This window comes from Carassius carassius, chromosome 26 (assembly GCF_963082965.1).
Source record: "Carassius carassius chromosome 26, fCarCar2.1, whole genome shotgun sequence".
NCBI lineage: Eukaryota > Metazoa > Chordata > Actinopteri > Cypriniformes > Cyprinidae > Carassius > Carassius carassius.
The window spans coordinates 18565797-18581759 of NC_081780.1; the positions used below are offsets into that span (position 1 = coordinate 18565797).

General features: G+C 39.3%; 1 protein-coding gene across 1 annotated transcript in view; it reads right to left on the reverse strand.

Annotated features, from left to right (window-relative positions):
- cerk (ceramide kinase) overlaps positions 1-15963 on the reverse strand; it is a 36232-nt gene that overhangs the window by 14723 nt on the left and 5546 nt on the right. The window contains exons 2-5 of the mRNA XM_059511501.1: positions 2119-2250; positions 1805-1927; positions 1171-1296; positions 362-428 (exon numbers count right to left, since the gene is read on the reverse strand). Coding sequence (XP_059367484.1) covers positions 362-428; positions 1171-1296; positions 1805-1927; positions 2119-2250 — 448 coding nt within the window. The remainder of the gene's footprint in view (positions 1-361; positions 429-1170; positions 1297-1804; positions 1928-2118; positions 2251-15963) is intronic.

A 15963-nucleotide genomic window follows, 5' to 3' on the forward strand; every position in this document is an offset into this window, starting at 1 on the left:
AAACTAAATTTTCTTCAGTGAAAGGTAGAGTGCAAAATGAATGAAATTTGTGTCTAAACTCTTGTTCACAGAAATGTTAAAAAGTAAAGAAAAAAGATCCAGACGCAACAGTCAGAGTTGTTTTGTGAATACAGCCTCTGGCCCAGCTATGAAGCAACATCCATGTTGCTGTCACCAAAAGCCACTCCATTTTCAGTTGTCATTTCCCAAGCTGCCCGCCGTCATCTGCCGCAGTGCCAGACTGATGTTCATTGATGTGCAAATTTTAATCTGAGCTGTGCGGCAGAGGACGCGTTCCTCGGTGGGCAAATTAAGAGTCGCCGCACAGCGACCATGATCTCCCAGCAGGATGCCCACTCACCCATCATACTTCTTCAGATCAGCCTCTGTCTTCAAGTGGTCCCTGGCATGATTTGCACGCTCTGTAACTATAGAAACAAAAGAGAAAAAGCCATTGTTAACGGGGACAATGACAGCGAGGCTGAGCAGAGGGGGAGAAACATCATTATGTTCATCTGGCAGTTAAATTGCATTTTTCTGCTGGCTTGATGGAGACCATCAATCAGCCACATCAAATGATGAAGCTGAAGTCACGGTGAAAAACAATCCCCAGTACATTTCATTACCGGTTCTTTACCATCAGCACTGATGTAAAGCCGTAACTCGGAGGGATGTGCTGAAAATGAATGGGGCCTAGGACCGAGCCCTGTGGATCACGTTGATGATATACGCCAAAGGTGATGTATGGAGCTTATTAAACTGTCGGCAGAACATCTTGTTTGGCTCCTCTAATGATTTGGTTTGAATGGTATTTGTCCAGCCAGACATGTACTTTACCATTTACGAAATGTCCGCATGGTCATAAAAAGAATACCCTCAAGCAACTGCTGAGTAAGCCTGTAAGCTTTAGCTCCAACAGCCAATATTCACACAAGCCCAGGGTCTTCCTCCCTCAAACTTAATAAATAATGGATGTATTTGCATTCCTATGTTTATCGACTATCACAGTTTGCATTATGGCCAGCTCCTGTGATAGATGGCGCTGTAAATAAAATCATATTCGTGGGATGGGTTGGCAGGTGAGGCCATTTGCCAACGGAGATCTATTTGCGAAGCATAAAAGCTCATTTTTTATTTAAATGTTAATGCAGGCGGCTGACGGGCACTCACCAATCACGTCGGTGGAAATGGAAGCCCGGGAAAAGATGGGGGCCACTTTATGGTCGTAAATCTGCTTCCCACGTTGTTTTCCTCCGTAGGGGTTGATGTACACTAGCAAGTTCTTCGGTCGATTGGCTGCGGAATGAGAGGCGGGCAGAGCATTAAAAGTGAGTTTTTGTCTTCCTAGGCTTTCAAAACTACTTCATTAAGTTGCTTTTGAAAAACTTAATCTGATGTGACAACATAGAGAAGACCAAAACTCTACTTGTGCCTACACTAGGTTCAAAACACCCCCAACCTATCCATAGGATTGATAATAAAAGTTCTGGGTTTTTTCAAATTTACAATTATTTTCTGTGTCTAAGCAAACACTGTCAAATCACAACATATTTGATATTTACATTTATTTTGATGAGATTCTATTTTGGCGGAGTTACTAGCAGATAAAAAAAAAAAAAAAAAAAAAAAAAAAAAAAAAACCTTTGGTTAACAAAAATGTCTGTTTTGGCTAATTAAAATGCATATTAAAAGGGAAGTTTATAATACCTATAAACAATAACTTGTCTTTTTTGCTATAGTTTATGAATAGCGTTGTTAGTTTACAATAGTACATTTTTATATTATACAAAAATAAAAGACACACTCATCAATGCAAGTTGTTCCCTAATAGTTTGGACCCAGAGCAGACACAGGGAATGTTCAGAGCAGTGGAAAGTCACGTTGCTGCACCACCAGCAGTGCTGCCTTGTCCTCTCTACATAGAACACTGAAGAGAAACACAAACGAAAATGCCACATTATTCCAAAAACTAGGTAAAAGGTGACTTGTATGATCAGTATCGTTTTGATAATACACTCACGACATATAGATATGATCATATAGACAAAGGAACAAACTATGTATTCCCCTGTTATCAGGGCCAGATAAGCAGATGACAGTCTGATTATGCTGGTGTACCTGTGAAAGCGTGCTGGCAGGAGTCCGCTGGGCTCTGAGGAACCTTCTGCCATTTCCCAGTGTTTTTACATGGAGAGTCATCTTCTTTTTCCTGAACGGCTATAATCTCACACATCGGGACACAATAACTACCTGTGAACAGAGGACCAGTGGGTCACATAACATGAAAGACATAACAAAACCACAAATGGAACCTAACAAGTAGGGCTGGGCGATATGGCCTAAAAAAAAAAATCCCCAATTTTTTCACAAAAAATCTGATTTATGATTTAAATCGATATTTGTCCTCCCTACTTAAAATCAATATGCAGATGACAAAGAAATTGTTCAAAAGTTTTAAGTTTTAACTCTATTTTGTTTTGATTTTACCCTCAGGAATTTGATCTGGATTTCCCCCTTGGGGTTAAAGTTCAATCAGACACAACAAGCCAAAAAGACACGATGGCAGGCCCTGCCATTGTAAACCGGCAAAACGTTACATAACATAAAATGTGACATAACATTCATATCATACTGGATACAGTTTGTAAGACTGTCAGAGGTCTTCACTATTTATTTTTATTTTTTTTTCCATGGGAGCTGCACTAGGGCAAAAGTCAACCAGAGGGCCCCTTTTACCGTAAAGTATCAAAAGTTACATCTAGTCACAAATAGCATGTCTTTTTTTTATCAATCTGTCATCCCTGATATGCAATGCAAAGCAAAAGGGACTATCATTCTTTATCATTTACCAGTCAAAAAAATAAATAATAATAAAAAAACAGTATAACCTCAATGCTGGAAAGACCTTAAGCTATATATATATATATACTAGCCCATCATGCATCTAACCATCCAAGTGCACACTCGGCGTTAAGAGCTGTTCAGATTAAAACTGGCAACTCTGCAGTGTCATGGACGTAGGACAGAGCAAGTGTAAATATATTTTCTAGTCTATATTTCCATCTTGTAATGCCGCTAGTTTAGTATTTTTATTTATTTATTTATTTTATATAAATTATTTGTAAATAGAGCAGTCTAACTGCTCAGTCGTGGGAGCAGTTAGACTAACTGGGAAGTCGTGGCCTAATGGTTAGAGAGTCGGACTCCCAATCGAAAGGCTGTGAGTTCGAGTCCCGGGCCGGCAGGAATTGTGGGTGGGGGGAGTGCATGTACAGTTCTCTCTCCACCTTCAATACCACGACTTAGGTGCCCTTGAGCAAGGCATTGAACCCCCAACTGCTCCCCGGGCGCCGCAGCATAAATGGCTGCCCACTGCTCCGGGTGTGTGTTCACAGTGTGTGTGTGTGTTCACTGCTCTGTGTGTGTGCATTTTGGATGGGTTAAATGCAGAGCACAAATTCTGAGTATGGGTCACCATACTTGGCTGAATGTCACTTCACTTTGACTTTGACTTTGACTTAACGGTGTCTACACGGGACGCGAGAGTTGTCGTGCCACGCCCTGCTGCGCTAAAAGTCTGTATAAACTTGATGGCACCACACTACAGTTGCAAATCATCTGAACATAGTGTCAGTACATTTCGTCATGAAAAGAACGAGGCATCAGTTTACTGATGGGGATTGTGTCGCATCACGACTCATCCAGTGTAGACAACATCACTGGGTTCTGTTGTCTTTTTTTGGATCGTGCCACTTGTGCCCGGTGTAGACATGGTGTGAGTTTTTTAATGGGTTATGTTATAGCACCGCTTGTTTTTAATATTTTTATGAAATATCTGTATTGATTGTATGATCATATCATCGTATTATTTACTGCCATGCGAGCCACAAAAGTAAAGCTTGGCGAGCTGCGCAACGAGTAACACTGCTGTAGGTTGATTTTTGTCGGCTGTGCTTGTGCTGCCGCGGTTTTGTTCATTTCATAGGGCAAAACATCTCTCTGACTCAACAGCAGAGCATGTGAGCGGAGCATGTGAGCAGAGCGGTAATATTTCCTCAAGAGCGCTGAGCGTCTTTCAGAAGATTCTGCTCCGCTTGCTCAACCCAGTCCATAATCTAAGCATTCTTTAAGTGCATTTTATCTTGTGTGTGCTTTTCAGAGCTTTATAATCCAGGTGTATTTTGTAAAGATCTACGCACATTTAATCTCGTGTGTGTTCGCGTTTGTGTTTTAATGAGCCTGTTTTGAAAGTTTTGAAAGTTCTATTGCACAACAATGGCAGCTATTTTCTCAGAAATAAAGTGAACGAAAATCAAATACACTTCTTTAGTTTTTACATTTTAGGTAGGCTATGTTTACTAAGGTTAGATTAATATATTGAATACATTTTAATTAGCCTAATACAATTAATAAAATTAAGAAGAATGTAATAATTTCATTTTGAAAAATTATTTGTCAGCATGCATAGTTTTAGACAATTATTAAAGAATTTCTGTACAAACAGTAAACAACTAGGCCTACTAGAGACATTTTATGTTGGAGCGGGATCTGAGTGGGAATTGGTTTATTGCGGGTGAGCTGAATATTAACAGAGCGCTTGCTTGTGTGACTGAGCGACTGAGTGGAGCGCACGTCAATAGAGCGGAAAACGTAGCAGAGCTTCGCTCACATGCTCTGCTCGACAGCATGTCGCTACGCACGAGGGGAGGGTTGAGCAGATGGGCAGATGTTAAAAAGAGCCGACTTTCATTCAAACAAATCAATGTAAACTACACATTCGAGTTAATCGATAAAATCGATTTATCACCCAGCCCTACTGTCATGGATCAGAAGACTATATGCAACATTTGCAATTTATCATTCAAATAGAGCTTGACTCTATAATACGATTTATATACTTTTTAATTATTCATATACTATTGTAATAATTTTTAATATTTACTTTTACAAACTATTTTACTATTTACAAAGTTATTTATTTCATTTAGTTGCCAAGACATTTCAAATGAACAATTATCTATTTGATATAATTTTTTATTATGACCCAAAACTTTCATCACGTTATTATGACATCGTTATATTGGTTATATTGGTCCATTTCAAGTAATTATTAGGAATGTTCATCTTTGTGCTGATAATGAACTGATTGGATTCATAATTCAGTGATTTTCAATTAGATTTAAAAAGTCAATAAAACATTGAACAGATTGTATGTAACAGACTGAAACATTATTAGCAGTTATTGTTATCTTGGCAATCTATATCAATGGATCTTTGTCAGAGTAAATTCTTGATATTGGAAAGGAGGCTATGAGTCTCACTGAAAATGTGTTTAATTTGGTGACTATCAGCAGCAATGCATTTTATGGATGACCGTTTCATGAACCTATGAGAGGAAGTAATTCTGACTTTGCTACAACAGTCTGGTGCTTTAGAATCAGCTAGCCTACTGTAAGTATGTTTTGTTATTAGTTTAAAGGGTTAGTTCGCCGAAAAATGAAAATTATGTTATTAATGACTTGTCGTTCCAAACCCGTAAGACCGTCGAAAATAAATTTTGGTCCAAAAATAACGACTTTATTCAGCATTGTCTTCCTTTCCGGTACTGTTGTGAGCGCGTTCACGCCCACAACGCTGCTGACGTGTTATTTTTGTTATTGGGCGCACCAGAAAACATGTCAGCAGCCTCAAACGTCCCGGAACAGAAGACAATGCTGAATAAAGTCATTTTGGACCAAAATGTATTTTCGATGCTTCAACAAATTCTAACTGACCCTCTGATGTCACATGGGGCCCTTTTTAACGATCTAAACCCAGAGTGTAAAGCGCACAGCGCAGGTGCACTCAGGGTGTGTCCAAATCCACTTCTGCTATTTTAACGGTGGAAAAACGGTTGGCGTGCCCGGGCTCATGGTCTAAACGGGTTGTCCCTATTCTCTTAATGAGTAATGGGTGTTTTTTGGGCGTTATGTGCAATAAACAAATAGCCACCTTTTGCTTTGATTACTGCTTTGCACACTCTTGGCTAGAGCTGAAACAACGAATCGATTTAATCGATTAAAATCGATTATTAAAATAGTTGTCAACTAATTTAGTCATCGATTCGTTGCTAAATAACTTTTATTTGCCGTAAGCGGCTCATTTCGTGCATATTTCAAATCTGCGGTGACCAAAGTGTGGCAGTAATGAGCCACCGGAGGTTTTACTCAGCCAGTACAACAGGAGAAGTAGCGAATAGCCAATAGCTGGCCTTGTTTTATGTCACGTGCTTCCCGAACAGCGTCTCTGCAGCCATGTCATTCAGCGTGATGTGGGAGTACTTTACATTGAGCCTTTAAAAAAGAAGAGTAACCTGTAAACTCTGCACTACTGCACTGTTTAAGGGGACGTTCACATATCGCGTCTTTTGCGCTCTCAAGTTCGTTATTTCCAACACCGCACCGCATCGAGTTAAAAACATTTAAACTTTTCCGAATGCCGCAACCGCACCGCGGGTCATGTGACAAGAACTAACCAATCAGCTTCATCCTTTCCCGTAACAACGTTAAAAGCTCAGTCAAGATGAAAGGAACAGCTGATCATAGTTGTATATGGATTTCCATTTTGAAATAAATTTAGTAGCAGAGCTACTGCAAGCGATTTTTTGAGCTGCAAATCCATTTATCCTTTGCTGAAATTTCCGCTTCTTCAAGGAGAGAGCACGTCATGGTTGCTTAGCAAAGGCAGACGCCTCAGGGGCGCTTCTGCCCGAGCGCTTTGGAAAGAAGGAGAAAGTGGCGCGCCTAGCGTTTTTAGGCGCGATTTGTGAACGGCCCCTAAGACTTTCATTTGTGCAGATTCTCCAGTACAATGTTGTTTGCAAATGTTTAGTCGTAAAAGCTGATAACATTGCTTTTTAACAGTTAACATTTAAAGCTTTACAAACATGTTCTGTGATCAGTTTGTCGTTTACCAGTTCAAAATTCAGTCGTGCAGCCTAATTATGACTGAATGAGAGAGGTAAATGTAGATATTTGAAATGCACTTATTTTCTAAGTATTCACTGCTCTTTTTCACACAGCAGGTTTTTTGTGTGTGTCCTATTTTTTTTCTGGACAACCTTCTGATGGATTTTACTTTAAATTGTGAGTTCCATTCAGGTTTCATGCCATTGGCACTTTTTTTGAAGGATTGTTTACAATTTCACAGCAAAAGCTATAAAGCTGTTTCCCAGTAAATAATAAAATACAATGCACTGCAATTTTATTGTTTTATCCTTATTCTTCGTGAAAATATGTTCTGAAAGATTCCTTAATAAGCTTTGTTCAGGATGTTAAACTACTTTAGGAGCTCTAAGGACTGCCATGGTGAAAACATTATTTGAAATCTCCTTGTGAAATTTGCTAGAGTATGGGTCAGTGTTCTGATTGCAGAAGAGTTCGACAAAGGATTACTAACACAATAAAACAACTCCAGGTATATTTTTGATGAGGATATGACAGTGCAAAATGGTTACAATCTCTTAAATCTATGCTGAATGATAAAGACCATTTATTAATAATTTACTTGGGGAAAAAATGGAAAAAACTAAAATATAAGTACATAAAACGATTAATCGATTAATCGTAAAAATAATCGACAGATTAATCGATTATCAAAATAATCGTTAGTTGCAGCCCTACTCTTGGCATTCTCTTGATGAGCTTCAAGAGGTAGTCACCTGAAATGGTCTTCCAACAGTCTTGAAGGAGTTCCCCGAGAGATGCTTAGCACTTGTTGGCCCTTTTGCCTTCTGTCTGCGGTCCAGCTCACCCCTAAATCATCTCGATTGGGTTCAGGTCCGGTGACTGTGGAGGCCAGGTCATCTTATACCGTACATACATTTTTTTACGGAGGGACAGAAAGCTCTCGGACTAAATCTAAAAAATATCTTAAACTGTTCTCCGAAGATGAACGGAGATCTTACGGGTTTGGAACGACATGAGGGTGAGTCATTAATTACAATTTTCATTTTTGGGTGAACTAACCCTTTACATATTTGCTACTGACTGTTCAAATGCGGACTTTTGCACGTCATGTGTGTGTGTGTGTGTGTGCGCGCACACATTAACATTAAAGCATGTCAACATATTCTGTTACCCCAAATACACAAAATAATGATCTTTAAAAAAGCATCATATGACCCCTTTAATCAAAAATTTGGATTTATCCAACACAAATGATTCATGATTAAAAAGTCATATCAAGACCGATTCAGTTCAGTTGGCAGTATTTTTAAACAATGAGTTAAATTTCTTTTTTTCAGATTTTATAAATTATAACACAAAATGCTTTAGAGGTTTTGAGTTTGCAAAATGTGAGTTTTGGTGATATCGACTGCTTTATTTTGTTTGCTTTCAATAAGACACTATGTAAATGTCAGTTTCCATCATCTCTGTCTCTGTGCTAGCCAGGGAAGATATCTCTAAGCAAAGGAGGTTTTTGCATTCTGACAGCTTGTGCCCAAATGAGTCAATCTTGTGTTATGTTACATAAAGCAGGCTTTCCAGAAAACCCCTGGGAGAGGAAGTTAATGAGGTTTGACCTTATTCAAAAGATCAGAGAGTTATGTGGATTAGAATAAAGTACTGCTTCAGAAACTTTACTTATTGCCCAGATAAACCTAGAGTAATGATTTATCTTCATTAAAAATGTATGACACATTTATGGGACATAACAAGTGTATTTCATTTATATACACTTTAATGAAACCATTCATATGCCCAGATGTAGCCATAAACTTAACAGCATAATAACATGGAAACAACAATCTTATAAAAGTTTCATGATAATTGTATTAAGGAGTTATTGTATAACACATGAATACTGCATGAGGCAAAAAGCTGAGATGTAAAGGTGATGCAGTAGAGTTATAGAGATCATAAGGGACTTAATGCCTGTTGCATGTATATATGCATCCACTAACCAAAAAAATAAATAAAAAAATAATAATAATAATAAAAAAAGATAAAGACAAAGAATAATCTTTTTTTTCAAAATGTGACCATACCATAAGGTATTTATTTATATTTATTTATTCATATTATATAAAATACATATTATATGTGCTGTTTTATTTTATAAAGAATGTTCATTTTCTAATATTTTATTGCAATTTTTGCAACACTTGCCAAAATTTGGACTGGAATAGTTTAAAACCTTGTGTTATTTCAAAGGAATATATAAACATAAATATATAACATTCAAAGTAAACAAATATATTAATGGAATTTTAGGGCACCTGCCCGGTAGGGTTAACAGAGGGTTGAAGATTTAGCCTAAATTAAGTTTGCACCAAATGTTGTTTTGGAGTTATGCAACTTTAATTTCCCATAAATTAAAGAATACAGTAAAAATATTTAATTGATCATTTATAATACATTTGTTAAAAGGGCTGAATTACAGCGATGAATGCTTCATAAACAGTAGAATTAAAAAAAAAAATAGAAAATGGAATGAGAGTATTTAGTATTTAGTAACTTTTCCTATAAAAAAACCACAATCTTTTGATCTGATCATTTACAGTCTGTTCGTCTCATTTCATTCATTTACACTATAATACTCCTGCAATCACCCTTCGTGTGATTACATAAAAAAACAATGCAGAAACACATCTGATTACATAAAATGTTGTGATTCTGAACTATAGTAAATCATTTTGTTAAACAGAGGCAGTAAACTTAATGAGAATAGAGAAAATACCACTAAACAATAATTTACATTCCAGGGGTCCTTGACTGTTATATCGCAGCTCTCACCCTGCCAAATACTCCACATGTCCTTCCAAACCATGACTCAACAATGCAACAATCTGAGGCTATAGGCCTATACCTTCCACATGCTCTAAGTGCACATATATACACATCTTTATTTTAGCCATTGCCTAACATTTTCATTATGTATACTTAACTACATTATCTTCGCTGAATACTAGTCCCACATGGAAACACTGACATTCATTTCTGATCATTTAACAAATTACTTCCTGATTGTATTCAAAACATTTTTGTGAAGATGCTTTGAAACTAGGGCTGCACGATATTGGGAAAAAATTACATTGCAATATTTTATTTTTTTGCGATATATATTGCGATATGAAATCTAATCAAATTTTTTCTTACAAACAAAAATGGGGTGAGCACACTTACATTCTCATTTTAAATGATTTAAACATCGACACCATCGTGTCAATTGATTAATATGCGCGAGGGAGAGAGAGCAAGACAGCGCTCGTGTTGTTTGAAGACGGTGAGCGTGCAGCCGGGGCTCGCTCGCTCTCTCTCTCTCTGTCTCTCTATCTCCCTCTGTCTCTCTCTCCCTCTGTCTCTCTCTCTCTCTCTCTCGCGCGCCCTCTCTCTCTCTTTCACACGCGCTCTCTCTCGCGCGCCCTCTCTCTCTATCTTACACGCGCTCTCTCTCTCGCACGCTCTCTCCCTCCCTCTCTCTCTCTCTCACACGCACTCTCTCTCTCTCTGTCTATCTCTCTCTTTCTCACTCTCTCTCTCACGCGCTTTCTCTCTCTCTGCCCTGTCAAAACTTTCACTCTATGATGGTTAAGCTGTGCAATTAATCCGCGAATCACATTCGTCAAGGGCCGGGGAGCAGCTGGCCCCTACAGTTAATGAATAACAGATCAACTACGACAGCTGACATTGCACATCCTGCGATGTGACTATCGTGGATTCGTACATCGCGATATCGATGCTTAAACGACACATCATGCAGCCCTATTTGAAACAATATTTATTGTTAAAAGTACTACACCAAAAAAGTTTAATTAAACTTGTGTGATGACTTAAATACTAATAACTACACTCATTACAAAATAACTACACTAATACCCTCAACTACTAATCTTTTGGCGGACAAAGTCTACCTGATCCCTGCTATATAAGCGGGCGTTTGCAACAGGATCCTCAGATTTCTTCTCCTTCAGTGATGACCATGCGATATAGCAGTTCTGGTCCTTTTTCCCTGCCGTCATCCAGCAATTCTAAAAGAGCTTCTAAAAGAGCAAATTGGCATTTTTACAAATGCTGCGCTGTTACTGCGATTCATGTGGGTCTCCTCTGCACTCGATGATGGCCACAATGAGTGCGTTTCCTGCTTGAGGAAATGCCATGCGGAAGCTGCGCTCTTGGGAACTAAATGTTCTTACTGTGAGAACTTCAGTCTCACCTCTCTTCACTTGCAGATCACTTTCTTTTCAGAGAGCGACTCCACCCCAAAACCAGCATCTGCTGCCCCCGCTGTTCAGCCTGCTAAGGCTCAGCAGATGCAAGGACGCTCCCGCTCGGCCAGACGCTAATCTCTTCTTAAGCGACAGGGACCCCGACTCAAGATTACATTGGACCTGGAGCCTCAGGCGTCTTCCTAATCTGCAGGACTGGAAGCGGATGGGGCCAGGCCCTGCTACGGCCAGACTGCCTCCCAAGTAGCCTCTCTTAGTTGTGTTTTTTGCAAGTGTCCGACAGGTCCTGCTACGGCAATCGGCTGCTGTTATAGCAGAAAAAATAAAACACATTTTAAAAAGAGCAAACTTCCTCTTCCATTAGTCACGATTATTCTACCACTGTGCTGCCAGTCACTCCAGTTAATCCAAGCCCTTGACACATGGGCCGAGGCCTGGCAGGTCATCCCGAGTGTCAAGATGAGTCATGGGGATAATAAAACAAGGATATTCACTCCAATTCGCTCGAAAGACCACCATGCCTCAGCAACGTGGTCCCCACCAAAGCAAGCAAGGACGCTCACGTTCTGTGCTCAGAGGTGATGAATCTGCTGGCAAGAGGAGCTTTAGAAACGGTTCCTCCACCTCGGAGCAGGTCTGGCTTCTACAGTCGCTACTTCCTCATCCCCAAGAAAGATGGTGGCTCCAGCCCATCCTCACTCTCAGGCACCTGAATTACATCTTCATGAAGAGGTCGTTCAGGATGACTACACTGAAACAGATCATTGCGCAATTTCGCTTAGGAGAGGTGGTTCTTTTCCCTGGACCTGAAGGATGCATACTTTCACATCCAGATAGCCCTCCATCACAGGTGATTCTTGAGATTCGCTTTCGAGGGAGTGGCTTATTAATACACTGTCCTTCCTTTTGGACTGTTCCTTGCCCCCCGCACTTTTACGTAGTGCATAGACGCGGCTCTTTTCCCTCTGAGACAGATGGGAATCTGCATTTTCAACTACCTTGATGACTAGCTTGTTCTGGCCCAGTCGGAGGCAGAGCTAATATCACACAGGACCCTTCTCATCAGCCACTTAGAGCGCCTTGGACTCAGGGTCACTTTTGCCAAGAGCATGTTGTTCCCCAGCCAACGAATATCATTCCTTGGAACAATTTTCGTATCAGCCTGAATGATGGCTGTAGTTGCACCAGAACGGCTCTGGCCATACAGAGGCTGGCGACCTCCTGTAGCACGTTATGATTGTACTGTGTTCCCATAGCATCTTAGCAAGATGAGTGTAGTATCGATGGGTAAGGTACTCGGTTACTAACTTAACCTCAGTTCCCTGAGATACGGAAACGAGTAATGCATTGCTAGCCATGCTATGTAGCCGCACTATGAAGTCGTCGCTTCAGTTGAGTAACCTGTTTTTTATACACTGCAAGAATCATTGGCTGTGCAGTTTCACTGCGTGATTGAAAAAAAGGCTTCAGTTCAGGAGAAAACTATTTTTCCCATAGTGTATTTATCAAGATGCAGAACACATTAACCTATCTCAGGGAACCGAGGTTACATTAATAAAGGAGTATGTTTTCACAAAAAAAGTTTAGTCAAATATGGCTTGGTGTGTTGCCAAAAACTCCAAAAACCTAGTGTGCTACCCACACAGGAACAGAATTAGCAAAGAAAGATTTTAAATGTAATCTTTAAATTGATCAAATTAAAACCATAGTATAAATGGTACAAATTCATACTGACTGACATATTTGAATTTCACAGAACTTCATGTGACGAACTCTGCTAATTAAAAAATTATTTCTCCTTTGAATAATGTGCCAGTCATACCTCCCAGTCATGCTTGTTATTAATATGGAAAGAAACTGAGATAGCCGTTGTGCTTACAACAATTATAAAATCACTTGAGCCACAGATTAAAAGCTAGAAAGCTGCACTAGTAGGGTTGGGCATTGCGTTTGACACAATTGACCACAACATTCTTTTGCATAGACTTGAACACATTGTTGGCATTAATGGAAGTGCATTAGCATGGTTTAAATCATATTTATATGACCGCCATCAGCTCGTAGCAGTGAATGAAGATGTATCATATCGATCACAAGTGCAGTATGGAGTACCTCAAGGCTCAGTACTAGGGCCGCTACTCTTCACACTCTATATGTTACCCTTGGGAGATATCATCAGGAAACATGGTGTTAGCTTTCCCTGTTATGCTGATGATACTCAGCTCTATATTTCTTCACGGCCCGGTGAAACACACCAATTTGAAAAACTAATGGAATGCATAGTCGATATAAAAAACTGGATGACGAGTGATTTCTTACTGCTAAATTCTGAAAAAACAGAGGTGTTAATTATAGAACCTAAAAACTCTGCTTGTAATAACCTAGAATACTGTCTTAGACTTGATGGTTGCTCTGTCAATTCTTCGTCATCAGTTAGGAACCTAGGTGTGCTATTTGATCGCAATCTTTCCTTAGAAAGCCACGTTTCTAGCATTTGTAAAACTGCATTTTTCCATCTCAAAAATATATCTAAATTACGGCCTATGCTCTCAATGTCAAATGCAGAAATGTAAATCCATGCATTTATGACCTTTAGGTTAGATTATTGTAATGCTTTATTGGATGGTTGTTCTGCACGCTTAGTAGACAAACTACAGCTAGTCGAAAATGCAGCAGCAAGAGTTCTTACTAGAACCAGGAAGTATGACCATATTAGCCCGGTCCTGTCAACACTGCACTGGCTCCCTTTCAAACATCGTATAGATTTTAAAATATTGCTTATTACTTATAAAGCCCTGAATGGTTTAGCACCTCAGTATTTGAATGAGCTCCTTTTACATTATAATCCTCTACGTCCGCTACGTTCTCAAAACTCAGGCAATTTGATAATACCTAGAATATCAAAATCAACTGCGGGCAGCAGATCCTTTTCCTATTTGGCGCCTAAACTCTGGAATAACCTATCTAACATTGTTCGGGAGGCAGACACACTCTTGCAGTTTAAATCTAGATTAAAGACCCATCTCTTTAACCTGGCTTACACATAACATACTAATATGCTTTTAATATCCAAATCCGTTAAAGGATTTTTAGGCTGCATTAATTAGGTAAACCGGAACCGGGAACACTTCACATAATACCCTATGTACTTGCTACATCATTAGAAGAATGGCATCTACGCTAATATTTGTCTGTTTCTCTCTTATTCCGAGGTCACTGGTTTCGTCTGGTCAGAGGAGAACTGGCCCCCCAACTGAGCCTGGTTTCTCCCAAGGTTTTTTTCTCCATTCTGTCACCAATGGAGTTTCGGTTCCTTGCCGCTGTCGCCTCTGGCTTGCTTAGTTGGGGTCACTTCATCTACAGCGATATCATTGACTTGATTGCAAATAAATGCACAGACGCTATTTAACTGAACAGAGATGACATCACTGAATTTAATGATGAACTGCCTTTAACTATCATTTTGCATTATTGACACACTGTTTTCCTAATGAATGTTGTTCAGTTGCTTTGACGCAATGTATTTTGTTTAAAGCGCTATTTAAATAAAGGTGACTTGACTTGACTTGACTATGGCAAACGATACTGAAAGCATAAGGAAACCTCACTACTCATTTGAGCTGCGCATGGCTTCGAGTATAGAGCCTGATTTATATTTGCCGTTTTAGCATGAGCGTGAAGGTGCGCATAACAAAAATGAGACAAATATTGAGGAAACAATGTATGTGTTTCATGCTAAAGTAAAGTAAAAGTCTGCTACTTAAACCAAAGAGGGTGAACATGCTGATATTCATGTGGGGAAAAACATGCAAGCACTATTACTGACAACAAGTTTAGTTTTACTTTTCGTTTTGTTTTTATTTAAAAAATCTTGTTCTTTGCTGTTTACCTAGGTTTTCGCCGGGCCAAAAAACCCTTGGGCCGATGGCCCCAAGGAAGCCCCGATGAGGCACGATCAAGCCCAGGAAGTGACAGTGGAAACGCGACTGGTCGTTTCCACCGCAGGAACTTTACTCAGGAACTAGGGACTTTGGCCTGGTACTCGGTGTGTTTCCACCGCAGGAACCAGGAACTAAATAAAGTTCCGGTTAAAAAAGTCCCTCAGAAAGTCCCTGCTTGCGAGGTAGTACTTTTTCTGTATTCAATTTATCTATATGTTAAAATTAAAATAAAAAAGGCAAATTTATATAATATTTTGTTTCATTGTAATGGCTGTATATATATATATATATATATATATATATATATATATATATATATATATATATATATATATATATACACACACATATCTCTGAACTAAGTACATTTCTGCAGCTGTTATTAAGGAGGCAGTGGTATTTGATATCCTATTTCGTTTTATTGTAAATATACAGAGAGGAAAATTGCAGTAGCCATGGTCAGCTGACTGAAGTTATCAAGTACGCTGCTGTTTGCAGAATTACCGGATTCGCGTCGTCGCGGACATCACACTCCAGAGTCGAATGCACAAAGTCTGATCTACCGAGGATGCACGTCCCAAATTCAGCGTACTTTGTATTGAGAAACGCGCACAGACCTACGTCACCAGTCTATTTGCCTAATCTTCCCGGTACTTTACACCACGGTGGAAACGCAGAAAGCAACAGGTCTGGGGGGAAAAAAGTTCCTGGTACAAATGTTCCGGGTAATTTCGGTGGAAACGCGGCACTAGTTTGTCATTGTATCTAACTGTTTTATTGTTGTTGTGATTTTTAATTAAGAATAACAATGAA